The sequence below is a fragment of the Stigmatopora argus genome, chromosome 1 (assembly GCF_051989625.1).
Source record: "Stigmatopora argus isolate UIUO_Sarg chromosome 1, RoL_Sarg_1.0, whole genome shotgun sequence".
In the NCBI taxonomy this organism is placed as follows: Eukaryota; Metazoa; Chordata; class Actinopteri; order Syngnathiformes; family Syngnathidae; genus Stigmatopora; species Stigmatopora argus.
In genome coordinates this window covers 6,057,556-6,074,330 of record NC_135387.1, presented here as the reverse complement: position 1 = coordinate 6,074,330, position 16,775 = coordinate 6,057,556, and the positions used below count along the sequence as shown (strand labels likewise).

General features: G+C 39.8%; 1 protein-coding gene across 11 annotated transcripts in view; it reads left to right on the top strand.

Annotated features, from left to right (window-relative positions):
- The first annotated feature begins 993 nt into the window (after positions 1-993).
- Positions 994-16,775, top strand: part of LOC144082390 (myelin transcription factor 1-like) — a 53,978-nt gene continuing 38,196 nt past the window's right edge. For 7 of the 11 annotated variants that reach the window (XM_077609803.1, XM_077610358.1, XM_077610035.1 and 4 more), the window contains exons 1-5: positions 1,039-1,297; positions 5,203-5,309; positions 6,123-6,188; positions 11,516-11,570; positions 16,356-16,386. In XM_077609803.1, coding sequence (XP_077465929.1) covers positions 5,307-5,309; positions 6,123-6,188; positions 11,516-11,570; positions 16,356-16,386 — 155 coding nt within the window. In that variant the 5' untranslated portion in view covers positions 1,039-1,297; positions 5,203-5,306. Of the gene's footprint in view, positions 1,017-1,038; positions 1,298-5,202; positions 5,310-6,122; positions 6,189-11,515; positions 11,571-16,355; positions 16,387-16,775 lie in introns of those variants that run through there. The other 4 variants (XM_077610282.1, XM_077609880.1, XM_077609649.1 and 1 more) reach the window with 3 other exon arrangements.

Genomic DNA, 16,775 nt, shown 5'->3' with positions numbered 1-16,775 from the left:
GAGTTCATTTGTGAAATAATAAAAGGGCATTAAAACCCTATGATTTTCAACTGAATCAGTGTCAGAGAATTTTGGGGAGGTCACAACCAGACTTTGTGTTCTTTTATTCATTTTAATGTAGTTATTTTTGCTTTGAGTCACATCGTTGTTTTTAAATGTATTCATTTATTTTTTTTAAAATTGTACTTAATTTTGATTAAAGAAATGAGCGAAAATAGTTTTCACTTTCTCTATTAGGGGTTATAGCAGTTATAAAAGTAGGCAAGTTGATCACACATTACCTTGTTGTTAAGTGGTTATATGTGTGGTCAATGTTGAAACTGGTCGTTTTTACAGCAGTTTTTCGATCACTATCATTAGCAGGTGCTTACTGAATTTATCAAGTAAGATTAAAGTATCAGTAGGAAAGTAAAATAGCAGTAGTAAACAGTTCATTTTTAGAGTCAGGTTGGTTCGTCACGGTCATTGGTAGCCATTGAGTTAAAAGTCTTCCGTTAAATCAGGGAATAAGACAATTTTAGTCAGTAACTCCATCCCTGCTGTATCCTAGAAGTAAAACAAACACCATCAAATGAAATATTGGACCGTACCACTTTCAGGTGGCCATAGGGAGGATAAGGTTAAATTACATATAGGTATGATTGAGTAAGAGGCTTGCTCTGATATTATTTGGAAAAGCCGAGCGCTTTAGGGGCTTTAACTATGTGCGTTGGATTAAAATCCAGTTTTCCTCGTTTTATTGGCTCAGAAGATTCATGTGTTTGGGAGCGGGCGAGTGTGTGCGTGTTCAGCGAGAGGGGGCGTGGTCAAGTGCGAGTGAGTGCGTAGTGAGGGGTGTGTGGGGGTGCGTACGTGCGTGTGTGGCGTAGAGAAGGATGATGGGGGGTAGTCCTCAAGCCCTGCCCATGTGATGGTCGAGGTTTTACTACGGCTTCCGTGATGTCATGGCAAAGGGCGGAGGGAGGAGAAGGGGGTGGCGGAGGGGAGGGGGAGATACAATGGCTCATGAGGGAAAGGTAAGTCAATATTAGGTTTTTTTTCCTCGCTGACAAAGGCAAATGAAGCCATGTTTTTGCTTACAAACAAGTAACATCCCTCACGCCTCGATCCGGAGCCGTGAGCCGGTGCTGCGCGTGACCGAGGCCGCTCGCTTCATCACCCGCTTTACTTACCACATCTGGACCTTTGGACCGGGATACAAAACCCTTTTTAAAAACTACCACTCGGATATTATTATTATCGAACGTCTTCACCTGCAACTATTAAGGACGCGACGAGGCTTTATTATTGATTCAAGGTAAAAAAAAAAAAACTGCTTTGATGTTTTTTTTGCGCGTGTATACTTTTGCTCACTCAATTAACCAATTAGTGAACCTTTCGCTCATCAATTCAAACTTGCTCGCCTGCTAAACTACGTGATTTTGTGAGACTAGAATATCACAACTATGGCACGTTTATCTATTTGTAGTGATATAGTTCGTCAGCGTGGTTCGTGTGTGTCAGCGTCAAAACGAGCGAGTGTGTGTGCGCGTTTATGAAATTGGAGGATACTTGTCCTCCACTAATGCCGTTTTATGGAACGATGTCCCACACTTGAGATGCACCCTATCCTCTACCTTTAGCTTTTAGTTTTTTTACGTTTGGGTTTGCTGCGTGTGTGTGTGTACAAGCCATTTTTTGCGGTGCTTGATGCGCAATTTGTGCAATCTGATGCGCGGAGTTTGGCATTAAATGCTCGGAGATGGAGCGTCAAAGAGGGAGGGGTTGCCCATTTGATCCTCTGCAGCAAGAGAAAAAAAACACAAAACAACGATGCTCTTTTCAAATGTCAGCCGTCTTCATTGGTGTGCACATTCGTCCCCTTTGAAAAGTCGAGTCTAGAAATATCCACTACTGTTGAGAAGACGCGCGTCGCAATGTATCGTGATTTTTTTATGCGTGTTTTTATAAACGAGTATCTAGTGAGATCCCTTTAGAATAGATGTTGTGGTTTTTCCTCCTCTTTGCTTTGCTTACATTGGGGACGTAGTGTATGTGTGGAAATCGGTCTGTCAATGCACCTGCGTCCTAAGATGGAGGAAAGAGATGAAGGATGATGATGATGAGGAGGAATAACAGTATACTTTGGGTATCTTTTATCGGGATTGGCTCCATGATGCTTCTAAATGAAAAAAAGTTTTGCACTTCTGACACACACTTTTTTTTTGTTTTTTTTTGTTTTGTTTTCCTCTCATTTTTTGTAGCCTACTTTCAAAGGATTACAGAATTAGGTTATTGGTGCCTTATGTTGTCACTGGACACTATAAAGCCTGAATGCAGCTGGAGCTGAGCTCACCTCTGTGTTTTTAGTTACCTTCATGGTAAACCTTTCTATTTATTAGAGACTGAATAGCCTATGGTGAGGACAGCAGGTGCCGGAGGAGAAAGTGTAATAAACATGTTGGAGGAGCAGCTGGGGCCAAATTGCACCCTCGTCATTCAAAGCCTATCAGAAATCTAAGCTATACAGGCAAAGGTCAGGGTCCTGCAGGCTTTCAATGGAGAGCAGGCATTTCAAATGACAGGCTTGGAAATAATGAATTTCATGCTTTTGGAGAAGGGGGGGGGCAAAATGAATTTATTAAAACAATGCAAAATGTACCTTTCAGGGGGGCGGGGCACAAAAGAATGCAGTGCCAGTGCCACAGTTCTATTTATATGCAGCAGTGACACTTTTCTTGTTCCTCGGATGCTGAGGTCAGGGTTGCCCTCAAGGGAGTTTTTCCAAAAGCTGCTACTTTACTCTCCTATGTACATTGCTTGCCCTCTTGTCCTATAACTGCTCGGAAGAGCATTTGTCCTAATAGCAGGCTTTTAACTTCGGTCCTTACACACTATCTAACATTTCTGCCTGTAATTTTGATTTATCCTCAGCTCGAACTTTTGATTTGTGATTCACTTTCTATTTCGTTGGCTGTCTAATCACATTGTATTGTGACTAAATCCGTCTTTACAGGAGCAGTAGTGTACAGCTGGCCTGGCCCCCCGTATGCACACTTAATACTGTTACAGTCGGCCCGCTCTGGTATTAAATCTAACTATGGATTTAGGGTTCTTTATTCCATTGTCCCAAGATAGTAAGCTGAGAGTAATGGCATTACCCTAGCTTCAACTTTGTCGTTTGTTGTAAAAAATAAAATTAAAAAATGAGCCTGTACAAAGATCATGGTGGCCAATTTTGGTTGATTATTGATTTTGTGGTTATATCTTTTAGATAGTGTAAAACTACACTGCAGCATAAAAGTATTTAATAATATATTGTCTCTCAGTGTCATAAAATATATCACAATACAACTCCAAGAACCCATTATGATGCAGACCAGTCATTTGCAAACAACTAAAAGTAAACAAAATATCTTCGTGTTTACTCCTTGGATTGACGGTGATAGACGTCCTATCTGTTTGAACTGCCAGTTCATGACAAGTGCATGTCTACTTCCATTAATGGGTGCTTTTGATATACATCTTGTAATTACTATCAAAATAAATACTCTGTAAATATTCCATATAAAGTTGGACAGAAAGCAAATGAGCTAATAATCCTTTATTGGCTGCTGATTTTAAATCTATCAATGAAAAAATATTTATATAAATAAATACAATAATAAACTATAGTAATACAAACATACAATAAGTAAAGCCACTTGTTTTATTAAAAGCTATGCATGTTTTCACTTGATTTCTTTAGCTTACAGCGTTGTACCTAATAAAGTGAATAGGTGTGTGTGGGGGAAAAATAGCACCAACAAATGCAAGCTCTAAAAAAAGAATCTCGTCTTTAGTATGTTTTTTAATCCGAGTCACTGTGCATTAAAACATCCCTCGAATACTCCCACATCATTTTGCTTCACATTTAACAAACCTACCCCTGTGAGCAACTTATAGACTCATGCACCTCTGAGTTCTACTGTGAAATAATGAGCTGCTGGCTTTGAAAGCTGGGAATATGCAGCATAGGATCAAAGAATATACATATCTATCATATCTAAAAAGCCCAGTAGTAGTTATCTCCAGAAGAAACATCTGTTCATTACTCAACATGGACAACAGCGACTTCTACCCCAGGCAGAAAAGTATCCTAATAAAAACACGCTGCCATACTTTTGGCTTTTTGGAAGTACTCGTGGCTCCTTGACATCCTAACTAACAATACAGCACAGATGCTCACTTGACTTTACTTTCAAAGATGGAAGGGGAAAAAGGGGCTAGGGAAAGGAGATTGAAGCGCCTTCAATGAGATTCCTGTAAATGTATGGAGACAGCTGAGACACAGATGCAGACTAACAGTATTGCTGTTGTCATCACTTTCCTGTCGTGAGGGAGGGCGCAAAAGTTGATAAACAAGCATTTTGCAAAGTGCTGGCTGGGCGTTGGTGAGTTTTGCATTTAATGGGCAAAGTAGGGATGAGAACACAGGGGGTGCGGTGTAGGATGTCTCAGTTCATCTAATCTTCACTTCTGCTTTGCACTCTGGACTCCAGTATATTAGGTACAGGGGAGCAGACTGTAAGACCGACTCAAATGTTCATTGAGTCTGAGCACTCCATTTCCATTTTCAAATGTGTGTTGCGTTGTCCCAAAGTGGGTGTTTTAACGAAAAAACACATTGTGTAGATTAATTTATCATTGCATACTTTATTCACAAGTGTTTTCTTATTCATTTAATGTATATCTACTCTATACTTCACTGTTGAAACATACCAAGGCAACATATTTTACAATAACAAGAATCGAATGGGGATTTGGAATAGAATGAAACTTTTTCTTAGGTAATCTGGGCAATTAAGTGAAAAGCTCTTATCTTAATGAAAAAAAGGGGAGTAAAAAAAGAAGCTTGATTTATGGCTGATTCATTATTTACTGACCATTCATCCCATGTATCCTTCCCCCATTCTCTTATCCATGTTTCTTGAAAAGCTCGATAAAATGCACAAATTTGATTGATTCTATTAGGAGACTGACAGGGACCCCAGCTGGGGCATTTTGCCATTTAAGTGTGCGTGTGCAAGTGTGTGTTGTTCCCTAGATATAAAGTAGTGTGTACTCCAAGCTTGAGTACCCTCGCCCTACCCCTTAACCTTCTATTCCTCAACCACACCCCATACTACAATCACGGGTCCTGATCATATAAAATAGCTCAGATGTTTTTCTTCCTCACATTAGAAAATGAGTTTCGGGGCGAGCTGGTGAACCAGCGGTGGACACGAGGCGAAAGGACCAGCAGCCGCTGTCAGGCCTCCCTGAGACTGCAGAGCCGCCGACCAATCATGGTGAGTGACAAGGCCTCACAGCAGCCCCCCTGTCCACCCCCCCCCAGACATTCACCGGCACTCTGAGTTACCCCATGCACTCTGCTTTTCTGCTTCCTGGGCATTTTGCAATTCAGCAGGGACATGAAGAAAGTGGGGGAGGATGAAATATAAGAAGGGAGGGGGGGCATTGAGCTAGGGAGGGGTCATATGATGGAAGGCCAAAAAACATAATCAAACAGCACATCAAATGTCCTGCTCGGCACCTCCTGTCGGCCACTCTTGCCCGGTTCAGCTTAGCTCAATTTAGTTAAGCTCAGCGCTTTGCCTCACCGAGTTAACTTCTTACTCCAGCGTTTTTTTTTCTTCATTGTACTGAAACACAATAAAAAAAGCTCAAAAGGATGGCCTAAAGCACCGCATACTTGATATCAGCAGAAACAAATTCACCTTCCATAGCTCCTGAAGTCACTTTACGCCGCTTCCAAATTGCCAGCGTTTTCAGAGTATTTCGACAAGCTGAAAAACAGCTGGTCTCTTTTATTTTCTCGCTGTGCGCATCACAACTGAGGGTGACATACAACAAAGAGATTGAGGGGGGGTTGCTGGGGGGTGAAAGAAAGATGAGGAGGGGGTTGTAAGGACAAGGAGGGGGAGGAAAGATGGGGGAGTGGGTTCTTCCCCCTTGGGCCCAGTAAAAGTAGTCTTTCTCCCTACTGATGGCTCAGGTTCATCTAAGAAGATGACGTTTATTGATTTGGTTTGATTTCTGGTGCTGTGGGGTGAGGGGAATGGAGAGATTCTTGTCTGTCATCTCCTCTGTTTATGTCATAGAACCGTCTTATCACAACTGGAGTGGAGAAGATGCTGTGGTCGCAAATGAGATCCCATCAGGATCAGGTGCAAATTCAGATGCTTTCATTTCTCTTTCACTCGGTCAAAAGCTTATCAGCGGCAAGTAAGCAATGAATGAATGAAAGAAAATACACAATCATCCACAGTGAAATGCTTTTGTGTTTCTTTCTCCCTACCAAGTAGTGTATTTTTTCAAAGTACCCTGTACTTGTTTTTAATATAATGATCGCATTTCATTACGGCGACCCGGGTGAGTGTTTAGCGCGTCGCCCTCACAGTGGGGGACCTGGGTTCAAATCCAGGTCGGTCCACCTGTATGGAGTTTGCATGTTCTCCCCGGGCCTGTGTGGGTTTTTTTCTGGGTACTCTGGTTTCCTCCCACATTCCAAAGACATGCATGGTAGGCTAATTGGACACTCTAAATTGCCCCTAGGTGTGAGTGTGAATGTTTGTTTGTCTCCTTGTACCCTGCGATTGGCTGGCCACCAATTCAGGGTGTCCCCCGCCTCTGACCTGAAATCAGCTGGAATAGGCTCTAGCACCCCCCGCGACCCTAGTGAGGATAAAGCGGTTCAGAAAATGAGATGAGATGAGACATTTTATTACATGAGGAAGCAATGCTTTTGCTGTTTCAGGTACAATGGCTGGGAGGGAAGTCTCAAAATCTTGTTGGATTTGTTATTCTTCTTAGGTAGGACATTAAATAACAGTTCTGCTCCTCCAAGATTCATGGACGGAGCAGAAGGAAATGTGTAAAGATGTATCTGCTTTGATTTTTACCTCTTTATGTCAGGACTTATTGTTGCATGCAGTTAGTCAGTAGAAGGCATGTGCGCTCATTACTCGTTCTTCGTTTGTGCTTATTAAGTCTCTGGGCTGATGAAACGTTGAGGGAGTGAGTCGAGTGTTCGTAGCTTATTTTGATGATCTGTTTTTTTTAATACCATATCAGGTCTTTTTAAAGGACATATGTGGTTCTTTTATGTTTAAAAATTGAAATTTTTATATACAATAAAATGAAACTGCAATGCTTTTTGTAAAATAAACAAAAAAACAAAAGACTATTATGCCTATGGCTACTCGCATGCCTTTAGTAACAACATAATAGGTAGGAAAATTGACAACTCAAATAAGGTTTGCATTCCTCACCCAAAAAGTGTTCAAATAAAGTTGTCAAATCTAAAGCAACAGCTTTCCTATTAAAATTGTTGGTGTTATAATTACAGCAGTATGAAACACATTTAATCCCATATTGCTACATTTCAGTTTTCAATATTTGCCTGTGAGGAATCACTTGTAGTGTCTCATAACTGTGCGCGTGTGACCCATTAAGAAAACACTCTTAGGTTGGTAAAATGGCTCCTTGGGCAATCAGGGGGACTATTTTGGCCTCGGTGGGCATCTGCTCTCTTACTCTTCATTGAAGAGCGAAAGACTCGCTTACCCCTCCTTTTGCTGTTCATGCTCTGTCTTGTGTGATTACTAAAATGAAACCATGCTGCTTCCCAACCCAACATGGACTGCGCCTGGCATTAAGAGGTGTGACGCCAACCCTTCTAATTGACAGCTGGTGCCTGTGGGTCATTTTTGGTCATCTTCTCCTTGTAACGCTCTCTCTCTAAAAATGAATGAATGTGTCATTAATTTGAGGCAAGACAAAGGGTGACCTTCTTTCTGAAGTTAGTGCCCCAGTGAGACATTTACATAGCGCCGTGGCAGTGTTGAGCAAAGCCCTCTTACACTAACACATCCCACAAAACGTAATTGAGAATTTACAACACACCCTGTAGGGATGAGCAGTGCATTCCACCTTGCGCTTTTACCTTTCTTCCTCAGCCACCATTCCGTCTTTCATTTCACAGTACTATTTTAAGTCACACCTGGTAGTTTGTGCCGTACACTTCCATTCAGACTCAAACGCAACAGTCTCGCTCTCCTACGTGCCCTCCCACTCTTTTTCATGCATGAGAGTTTGCCAGTTCTACGCACATTGTACAAAGGGTCTCGCATAAAAGACAACCAGGTAAAAAGGACAAGTTTGAACATTCATTAGAAGCGGCCCCTTTCAAAGAGATTATGAAAATCAGGTGAAGGCCTGCCTTGCTGCTTTTGGATTCACTCACCATGACTTTGTGAACATACAAATTTAATGAGTTGGAATTGAGAAAAAGGGACAGGAAGAGAACGAGGAGAAGAACTCAGATGTGCTTACCAATTTAAATGTACGTAGCTATGGTTACACAAACATGAAAGCGGTAGGCGCCCTTTCCTGATGACTGATCAGTATGAGCAGGAGCAGTTGGAATACAGGAGTGGAAATAGATGACAATTTTAGCGATTACGCATGTGTACCTTGCGTGCTCAGAGAACAACCTTCTCTTATACTCATTTTATCCTTTTACTAGTGGATTACTTTAGAATTATCAGTCATTTTATTAACCTATATTACAGGTCAATGGTTATCAATATATTTTCAGAACCATACACTTATTTTAGTCATTGGGTTGTACTAATGTTAGTTTTGTCACACAGAAGAAAGCTCTTTAATGAGTTGTTACTGTTGATTAAGAGGATAGAATCATTCATTCGTCCATTCATTCATTCATCTTGCAAGCCACTTATCTTGATCTTGGTGGGGGTGTTGGAGCCTATTCCAGCTAACTATGGGCACTAGCTTGCCAGCTAATCGCACTTAAACTTATTTATGTAAATAAGTAAAGGCCAAAAAATAATCATAATTACTTTATTCTGTTTATATACAGGATTGCATGAAGTGAAACATTAAATAGTCTACAAATATATATATATATATATATATATATATATATATATATATATATATATATATATATATATATATATATATATATATATATATATATATATATATATATATATATATATATAAAACTAAGGACGCCGCCTCGTGGTGTAGAAGTTCACTCGCCTGACTTCAGTGCAGACAGGCGTGGGCTCAATTTCAGCTGGTGGCGGTATGATTGGGAGTTCGTATGGTTGTTTGTCTCTCAGTGTGCCCTATGATTGACTTGCGGCCAGTCTAGGGTGCAGTCTGTCCACTGGGTTAGGCTGCAGCAACCACCGCAACCCCTTCGAGTGATAGATGTCCAATCTATTTGAATTGGGGACGTGTGGTATGGAAGATTAATGAATCAATAATGAAAAAACAGGAATTTGCTCGACTCAAATTTTCGGATAAACTGTCTGATTGTTGTCAAGTCCCACATATGATTCACAACTTTCTTTTTTCCCCATGTTAAAAAGGCTATGGAAACTGGGTTCATATAAAATCATAAGCAAGTATTCTTTCTTTTAGTGGGTATTTCACGTATATTCCGAAATGAGATGTGCATTATTTAAACTTTGAAAAAACGTTTTTTTTTAAAACCTCCCAACAAATGGACTCGCAACCATCCAAAATTCTGAAGAAGCGCATGCGCAATCGTAGAAAACACTTCACACTGCACTCTTATCTACTCAGCTCCTCATTGTGAGTGGGGTGCAAAAAGAGTCGACCACTTCCTTCAGGCAGGGTACAAAGCTGTGTCTTGTTGCACAATTTCAGCGTTCACAGCACCTGATCTAATAGAGAGGCAGAACGTGGTGACGGGCCAAGGCCGTGGAGGCCGCACGCAGGAAGGGAGGGACTTTTTCCGTCTGCACCTGTACGTCTAAAGGCTAATGAAAGAGCATACCCCGGCTGAAAAGAAAGACCTCCTCGACAACAACAGCATGCTTCATCGTCTTCTCGTCCCGCTTTCTCTCCTTCTTTTCATAAGTAGTCTATAAGCAGGAAAGGGCCTTTGCCAAAGAGAGAGAGAGAGGGAAAGGGGGAACACTAAGAGGAGAAATAAGGCCTTGTGTTCGAATCCCACTGCACCCATGCCAGCTCGATCACTCAGCAAAGCAACTCTAAGCAGTCAAGTGGCCAGGCAAAGAGGGGGTCGAGGTGCTGTGTTAGGGAGAAGAAAAAGAAGGGGCAAACCCCTGATATAATAATGTCCAGTAATCAAAGCTAAAAGCGCCATTGTGAAAAAAAGCATCTGATAGTGTGAGAGAGGACCACTATGGTGGTTTGCTTTCAGAGTGTGACCGCGTTTGTGTGTGTGCGTCAGGTTAACACCTGCCCTTTTGTGGCTTAAAAGCCGAGCTATGACTAATCGGTCGGTGCTCATTCTGTTTCCTATTCACAAATGCACACGCACACCTGAGTTAGCTTCACAGAAGCGTGATTAAAGCAGGTTTTTGAGGATGCATGATTTTCTCTTATTATTATGATATTCATTTGTGTAGTTTCCTATGCATCTTCTGATTAATGCTTGTATCGTAAGATACTTTTGCCTCCTCCGCAATACAAAATCATGTTGTGTTGTGTGATGGAAGCCGTGTATAGGGAGAGAATTTAAACGAAGCGGGGCTACCTACTCCAAAAGCTGATATTTGTCTTTCTATTGATGGCAATTGATGGCCAATGTGTTTGTACTGGGAGTCCCAAGCCAAAGGAATTAAGGGTCTATTGCCATTAATGCTTAGTATTTAAATTAGATTTTAAATACCGTAATACCCAAACTATAATGCACACCTGACTGTAAACTTCAAGTGGCCACATCTTAATAACATCTCTACATAAATATAGGATATTTATGTAGAGATGTTACCTCAAAGGATTTGATTCATCAAAATGTTCTTTATTAACCACATTTTCATCGTTGCTGTAATAATAGAACACATGGGCAAGTCAGTAAATACTTTGAACACAAACTGAGTAGCAACGTCATCATGATGCACTAGCGACATGAAAACCTTAATATTTTATTTTTAACTTGAAACTACAAAGTTCGTATGTCTCCAAAAATCGATAGGAAGCCCATTGGTTATTCAAACCAAAATAGTTCAAATGGAAAGAAAAAGTAGCCCAAAAAGTATTAATTATGATATAGTAAGATTTTTGTCTTTTGAATGAACTACCACAACCTGTTGAGCTTTTCCCTCCTACTGATTAATAAAGTATTTTCTTACCTTTACCTTTTACCAACATATCCTCTGCCACCCCTCCCAATTCAAATGGATTGGACATCTATCACTATCAATGAGTGTTTTGAATGTAAATTTTCTGTGAATGGGTATTTAAGTTGTCTTCTTTCATTAACTATAACACATAGTGTGTAAATGCTATACATATAACTCGGGAAGCAACCTTGGATGAAGAAGAACTGAGAGAAATGATTAGTTATTCTATTTTTTTAGTGTCATTTAGTTGAGAAATTACCACTTCCCCCATTGATGAAAATCTATGCAAAATATATGTAACCTTTAAAACTAAACATCTCTTTTTCTCTCTCTTTAATATACAGATGAGTGTAGAAGGTGATGACAAGCGAACTCGGACCCGGTCGAAGGGAATCAGAGGTGAGCATCATTTTATTTTTGTTGCCCCAGGTCACGTCTGTTTGCTTTGAAAAATATGTTCAGGGTCATACATAATCATTTCTAAAAGTAGTCATATAATTTTGTTCAGATTATGTCCAACCACAAAAAATAAATACATAAAAATCATGGGAGTCCAAATGCTTGTGGGAGGAGCAAATATAAAAGCTCTAGGTCTGGAACTGAGGGGCTTTTATTTATAAATCAGTCGTTAGCCATTGTCAGTCATTAACAGCAATACAGATTGAATTATTTCTTTTTTCCTGCTTTCTTACAACATCTCACAACTGTTTGTAAAAGTTAATTTTAGACACAAAATAGCCTGAATTGTCTTTATGGTATCTACTTTTGGGGGCTGTACATCTGTGCTTGAGCATAAAAAGCGGTGCATCGTGATTTTTATGCCAGTGGCTTTTTGGCAATTGTGACAAATTGGTGGCTGGAAAAAAAGTTTCTTTGTCTAACATGAATTTGTGGTGATTTGTTAGATTAGATAACTTTATTCATCCTGTATTCGGGAAATTTCACTGTCACAGTAGCAAGAGGGTGAGAATACAGACACAGGAATATATATATATATATATATATATATATATATATATATATATATATATATATATATATATATATATATATATATATATATATATATATATATATATATATATATGCATACATACACATAGATGCACATGTTTACATACGGTTGGTCTTAACATTCAGCCATTTCTTTAGTTTAGGCAGACAAAATCATGAGCTCTGCAGACTTAAGTATGCAGGCTAAGATGTTGAAAAATATTTATGGAGTGGCCAGAGGGGGTAGGAACATTTTGATGCCAATTATTTCATGATGGTATTTATAACACATCATCGATTCTTTGGAGAATGATAGGATATTCTTCAACGATTCCATTCAACCGCTCCCGATTAATATAATGCAAAATTATGAACACGTTGAACACAATCCTTTCCAATTCATCTGAAGGGGGTGCTGGAGCCTATCCCAGCTGACTCCGGGCCAAAGGCAGGGGACACCCTGAATTGGTGGCTAGCCGATCACAGGGCACAAGGAGATGGACAACCATGCACACTCACACCCATACTTGGGGGCAATTTAGAGTGCCCAATCAGCCGACCATGAATGTCTTTGGAATGTGGGAGGAAACCGGGGTACCCGGAGGAAACCCATGCAGGCCCGGGGAGAACATGCAAACTCCACACAGGTGGACGTGGCCTGGATTTGAACCCAGCACCGTCGAGCTCTGAGGCCGACGCACTAACCACTCGCTCCACCGGGCCGCCCCGCCATAAAAAATACAAAACAGATTTGATATGTATGATGATTTCCTTGATGAAATATCTGCTTTTTTTAATGGCATTTTTTTAACAAAACGGCTAATCAAGATTACAATCATTTTGCATTTTGATTGATTTATTTTCAATTGTGCTTAACAAATAAATATATTGAGCCACGTAGATTAATTCTTACACCCCAAGTTTCAACATTGCAGATATGTACACAAAATGAAGCAGAGTTTTTAAGAAACCTGTTAAAGTAAACACCACAAAAAGCACACCTGACATTAAAGGACGGATATAAAGAAACCCAACTCCACACAAACCCTTTTAAATGTTAATATAAGGATCTTAACTGACACCACTAAGATACGGGAAAACAACTTTTATTTTCCACAAGCTGATGAACTTCTAAAAATGCATTCTAGCATGGTTCCAAAAAATGTCTCGACCTAATTTTTTCATAAATTAACCTCCTACTTGCATCACTTGAGTCGAGTTCGACTCTAAGACACCGTTAGGCCACAATTAATTTGACATCAACTACAGTTGCATTCGCTGCACTTGAATTTTGTAGACAACCATTCACACTGACTCAAATATATTCCAGCTGGCAAGCCTGTCTTTAAGAGGGACTGGCCATAGGAAGTAGGTGGAAAATTCCACCTGCCATGGTCCAATATCTACCTTGCGCCTCTCGCTTGCTCCTCTTTTTTTTTTTAAATAAATACTATTACTAATAGTCGGCGGCCCGGCAGCTGAGTGGTTAGCGCGTTGGCCTCACAGTTCTGGGGTCCCGGTTTCGAATCCAGGTCGTAGTTTGCTCCGGGTACTCCGGTTTCCTCCCACATTCCAAAGGCATGCATGGAAGGATGATTGGACACTTTAAATTGCCGCTAGGTATGAGTGTGAGCGTGAATGGTTGTCTGTCTTCTCGTGCCTTGCGATTAACTGGCCACCAATTGGGGGTGTCTCCCCGCCTCGTGCCTGTAGTCAGCTGGGATATGCTCCAGTACTCCCAACGACCCTTGTGAGGATAAAGCGGTTCTGAAAATGAATGATTGAATGAATGATATTAGGGTGAGTATTGTAGTGGCCGCTTCACAGTGTGTATATGTAATCTACCTACAAACAACTTTACATCATCTCCCCACAGAGGTGCGTTTTCAGTTCCTCACACCCAAATGCGCATTCTCCTCTGACAAGTGCAAAGCAGTGTCTTTTTGCACATGTCAAGGGCTGGCAGTATGCCACTAGTGCACCACCTTTAAAGGGAATGTCGAATGTCTGCACACTAACCCCAGCATAAAAAGCCCTCTTTCAAGTTCACCTGCCTGTCCAGGCCTAGCAGGCTTCCTTTCCTGGCACAAAAGCTAGCAAATGATATCTACAATTCGCACCAAAAAGTGCTCTATTTCAGCTTCTACCAATCACTGTGCTGCAAGCGATGGAGAAATTGCCTGCCAAGCAGTTATACATTATAATAGTCTGGAAAAAAATATTAAGAGATTAAAATTGAAATATGGCAAAGAATAAGTTTATACTGTAATATTAGAAGATTCAAATCATAATATTGCAAGATAAAATTTGTTGTGTTGCTTATTTTTAATGAACCTGATTTGGAAGTTGTTTGGTTTCATGGGAATCCATTTTTGGCGACTTCTGTGACATCACAAAATTGGCTTTGACATAATATTAAAAGATTGAAGTAAGCTTTGGAGGAAAAAGACATACAATTATGAGAATAAAGTTAGTACGTTACCTGTTTTTACATTACGTGAATCCGAAGTGGTTTGGCATCCAAAGACTTCAACTTTTGGTAATGCAGGGTCAGTGAGAAAAATTAGATATTGAAATCTTTTTTTTTGTGTTTCTTTGATTCCTGTTGATAAAACTTCATTGAGAATGACTTTATATTGTAAATACAGGTGATCGAGTTTTAAATGAGAAGATTTCAGATGGTGATGTGCCTTGGGATTTTTGCAAAAGTGTGCCGCAGCTCAAAAAACAGTTAGGAAACACTGCTTTGTGCGTCAGTCCTGGCATTGACTGATTGATCACTTCAAATAGAGATTCAACAATTCAGAGGCTGTTCCACTGTTTCAGAGCAAATAAAAGTTTAGTTCCACATCTGGTGCTCTTCTAGTCCATGAAATGCATTCGTGCCGAAAGTTTTATTTATTTATTTATTTTTTAAAGCAATGTGGCCAAGCTGCATTTCAGATTCATCGCTAGTGAATGATGAAAGACAGAGAAACTGAGACTTCATAAACACACACGCACGCACACACGTACGCACACAGTGCAATTTGTGGATATCTTAGTGAAACTTGATACAATATGTGGGGTATTTTTGACATGTGATTAATGAACTAGATATTGGAGCCCTGGCTTTACTCTCCAGGGTTGTATTATTTTCTTATTTGCACCAAATGAAAATAGAAGATTTCTCCGAACTCCTTTTGTTGCTTAACTCCAAATCGATGCCAACATTCAGCTGACAGTATTTGACTTTTCAAGACAATTACTGTACTTTCGATGGACTATTACCGTAATTACTCGAATATAACACGCATATTTTTGCTATATAATTAATTCCAATAGTTGGGGGTGCGTGTTATAATCAAGAACTATTTTTTTTTTTGTCTTGTTACATGGCCCTTAGCCTGGTGCTTTGCCAAATAAATTGAATTGAAATTGAATTGAATAAAATAAATTACAAATTTTTGATCGAAAAAAGCATTGTCAAACTCACTTTGACGCACGGATTTTACGTCATCTCGTAAAGCCAATCGGATGATGTGTTGTGGGAGGAAGAGGAAGTGGATGAAGGAAGCGTGGACGTTGATAGGATTCTCAACGAAGAGATGTATGAGAGGACAGACAAATAGAGAGAGGAACTCTTCATTTGAAGGATTCTAATGAATAAATTTGTTTGAACAAAACAATCGTGAAACGAAGAAAAAAAGGTAAGATTTCTGATTTTCGTCAGCGGGAAATTTTAGGTGCGCACTATATTCGAGTACTGCGTTTTTCCAGATTTTTTTGGCCCAAAATTACCTGCGTGTTATTTTCGAGTGCGCGTTATATTCGAGTAATTACGGTACTTGTTATTGTTCATTTAAGATTTATTTCCACTCTTACCCCTGATAAAATGCGAGAATCTATTTTCGCCTGCTGACTCCTGCAAAGATTAAAACCTTTCCCTTTTTTTCTTCCTGCTTATTTATTCTTGGTGTTTTTATGCAGTTTCATTTTAGAAACTGTATGTTTGTATATGTAAATTGACTTGTCTGTATTTTTCCCTCCTGTGCTTTCAGGAGTTTATGGAAGCCTCATGGGATTTGTTTTCATTTGTGGTTTATTGATCAGAATTTCTTTTAGCAGCACAAATTTCACAACACTAACTCACATTTGTTTCCCTCCTCTCCCTCCTACACCTTCTGTCTCTTCTCCTCCCCATTCTTTCAGTTCCTATTGAACATATTGGACAGGAACTGAGGTAAGAAAACAACCCGCCTTCACCTTCCATAAAGTAGTTTTATCTTCACAGCAACGAACCCCTTGGCTCTCACAAACACTAACAGTAGTTCTTTGAGTGAAAATCCATATTAGTAGGGTCATATTTTATTTTTTTAGATGGTAGCTTTTCAGATTCTGCTCAGTGCTTGAACTCCACTACATTTTTTGTTCATCCTAACACCAACCAATGCTCTGTTTTCAGAACATCGAAAAGAAACAAACACTGAAACCTCACTGGAAATGAAAATGCTCGTTTTTTTTTACATCTGAAATTAATAATAATAATAATGATTAGAGTAGTAAAGGGGAATAGGTGGGCTACGTTAATGAGAATTGAAATGAGCCATCCTGAGGGGTCATAGCAACGTG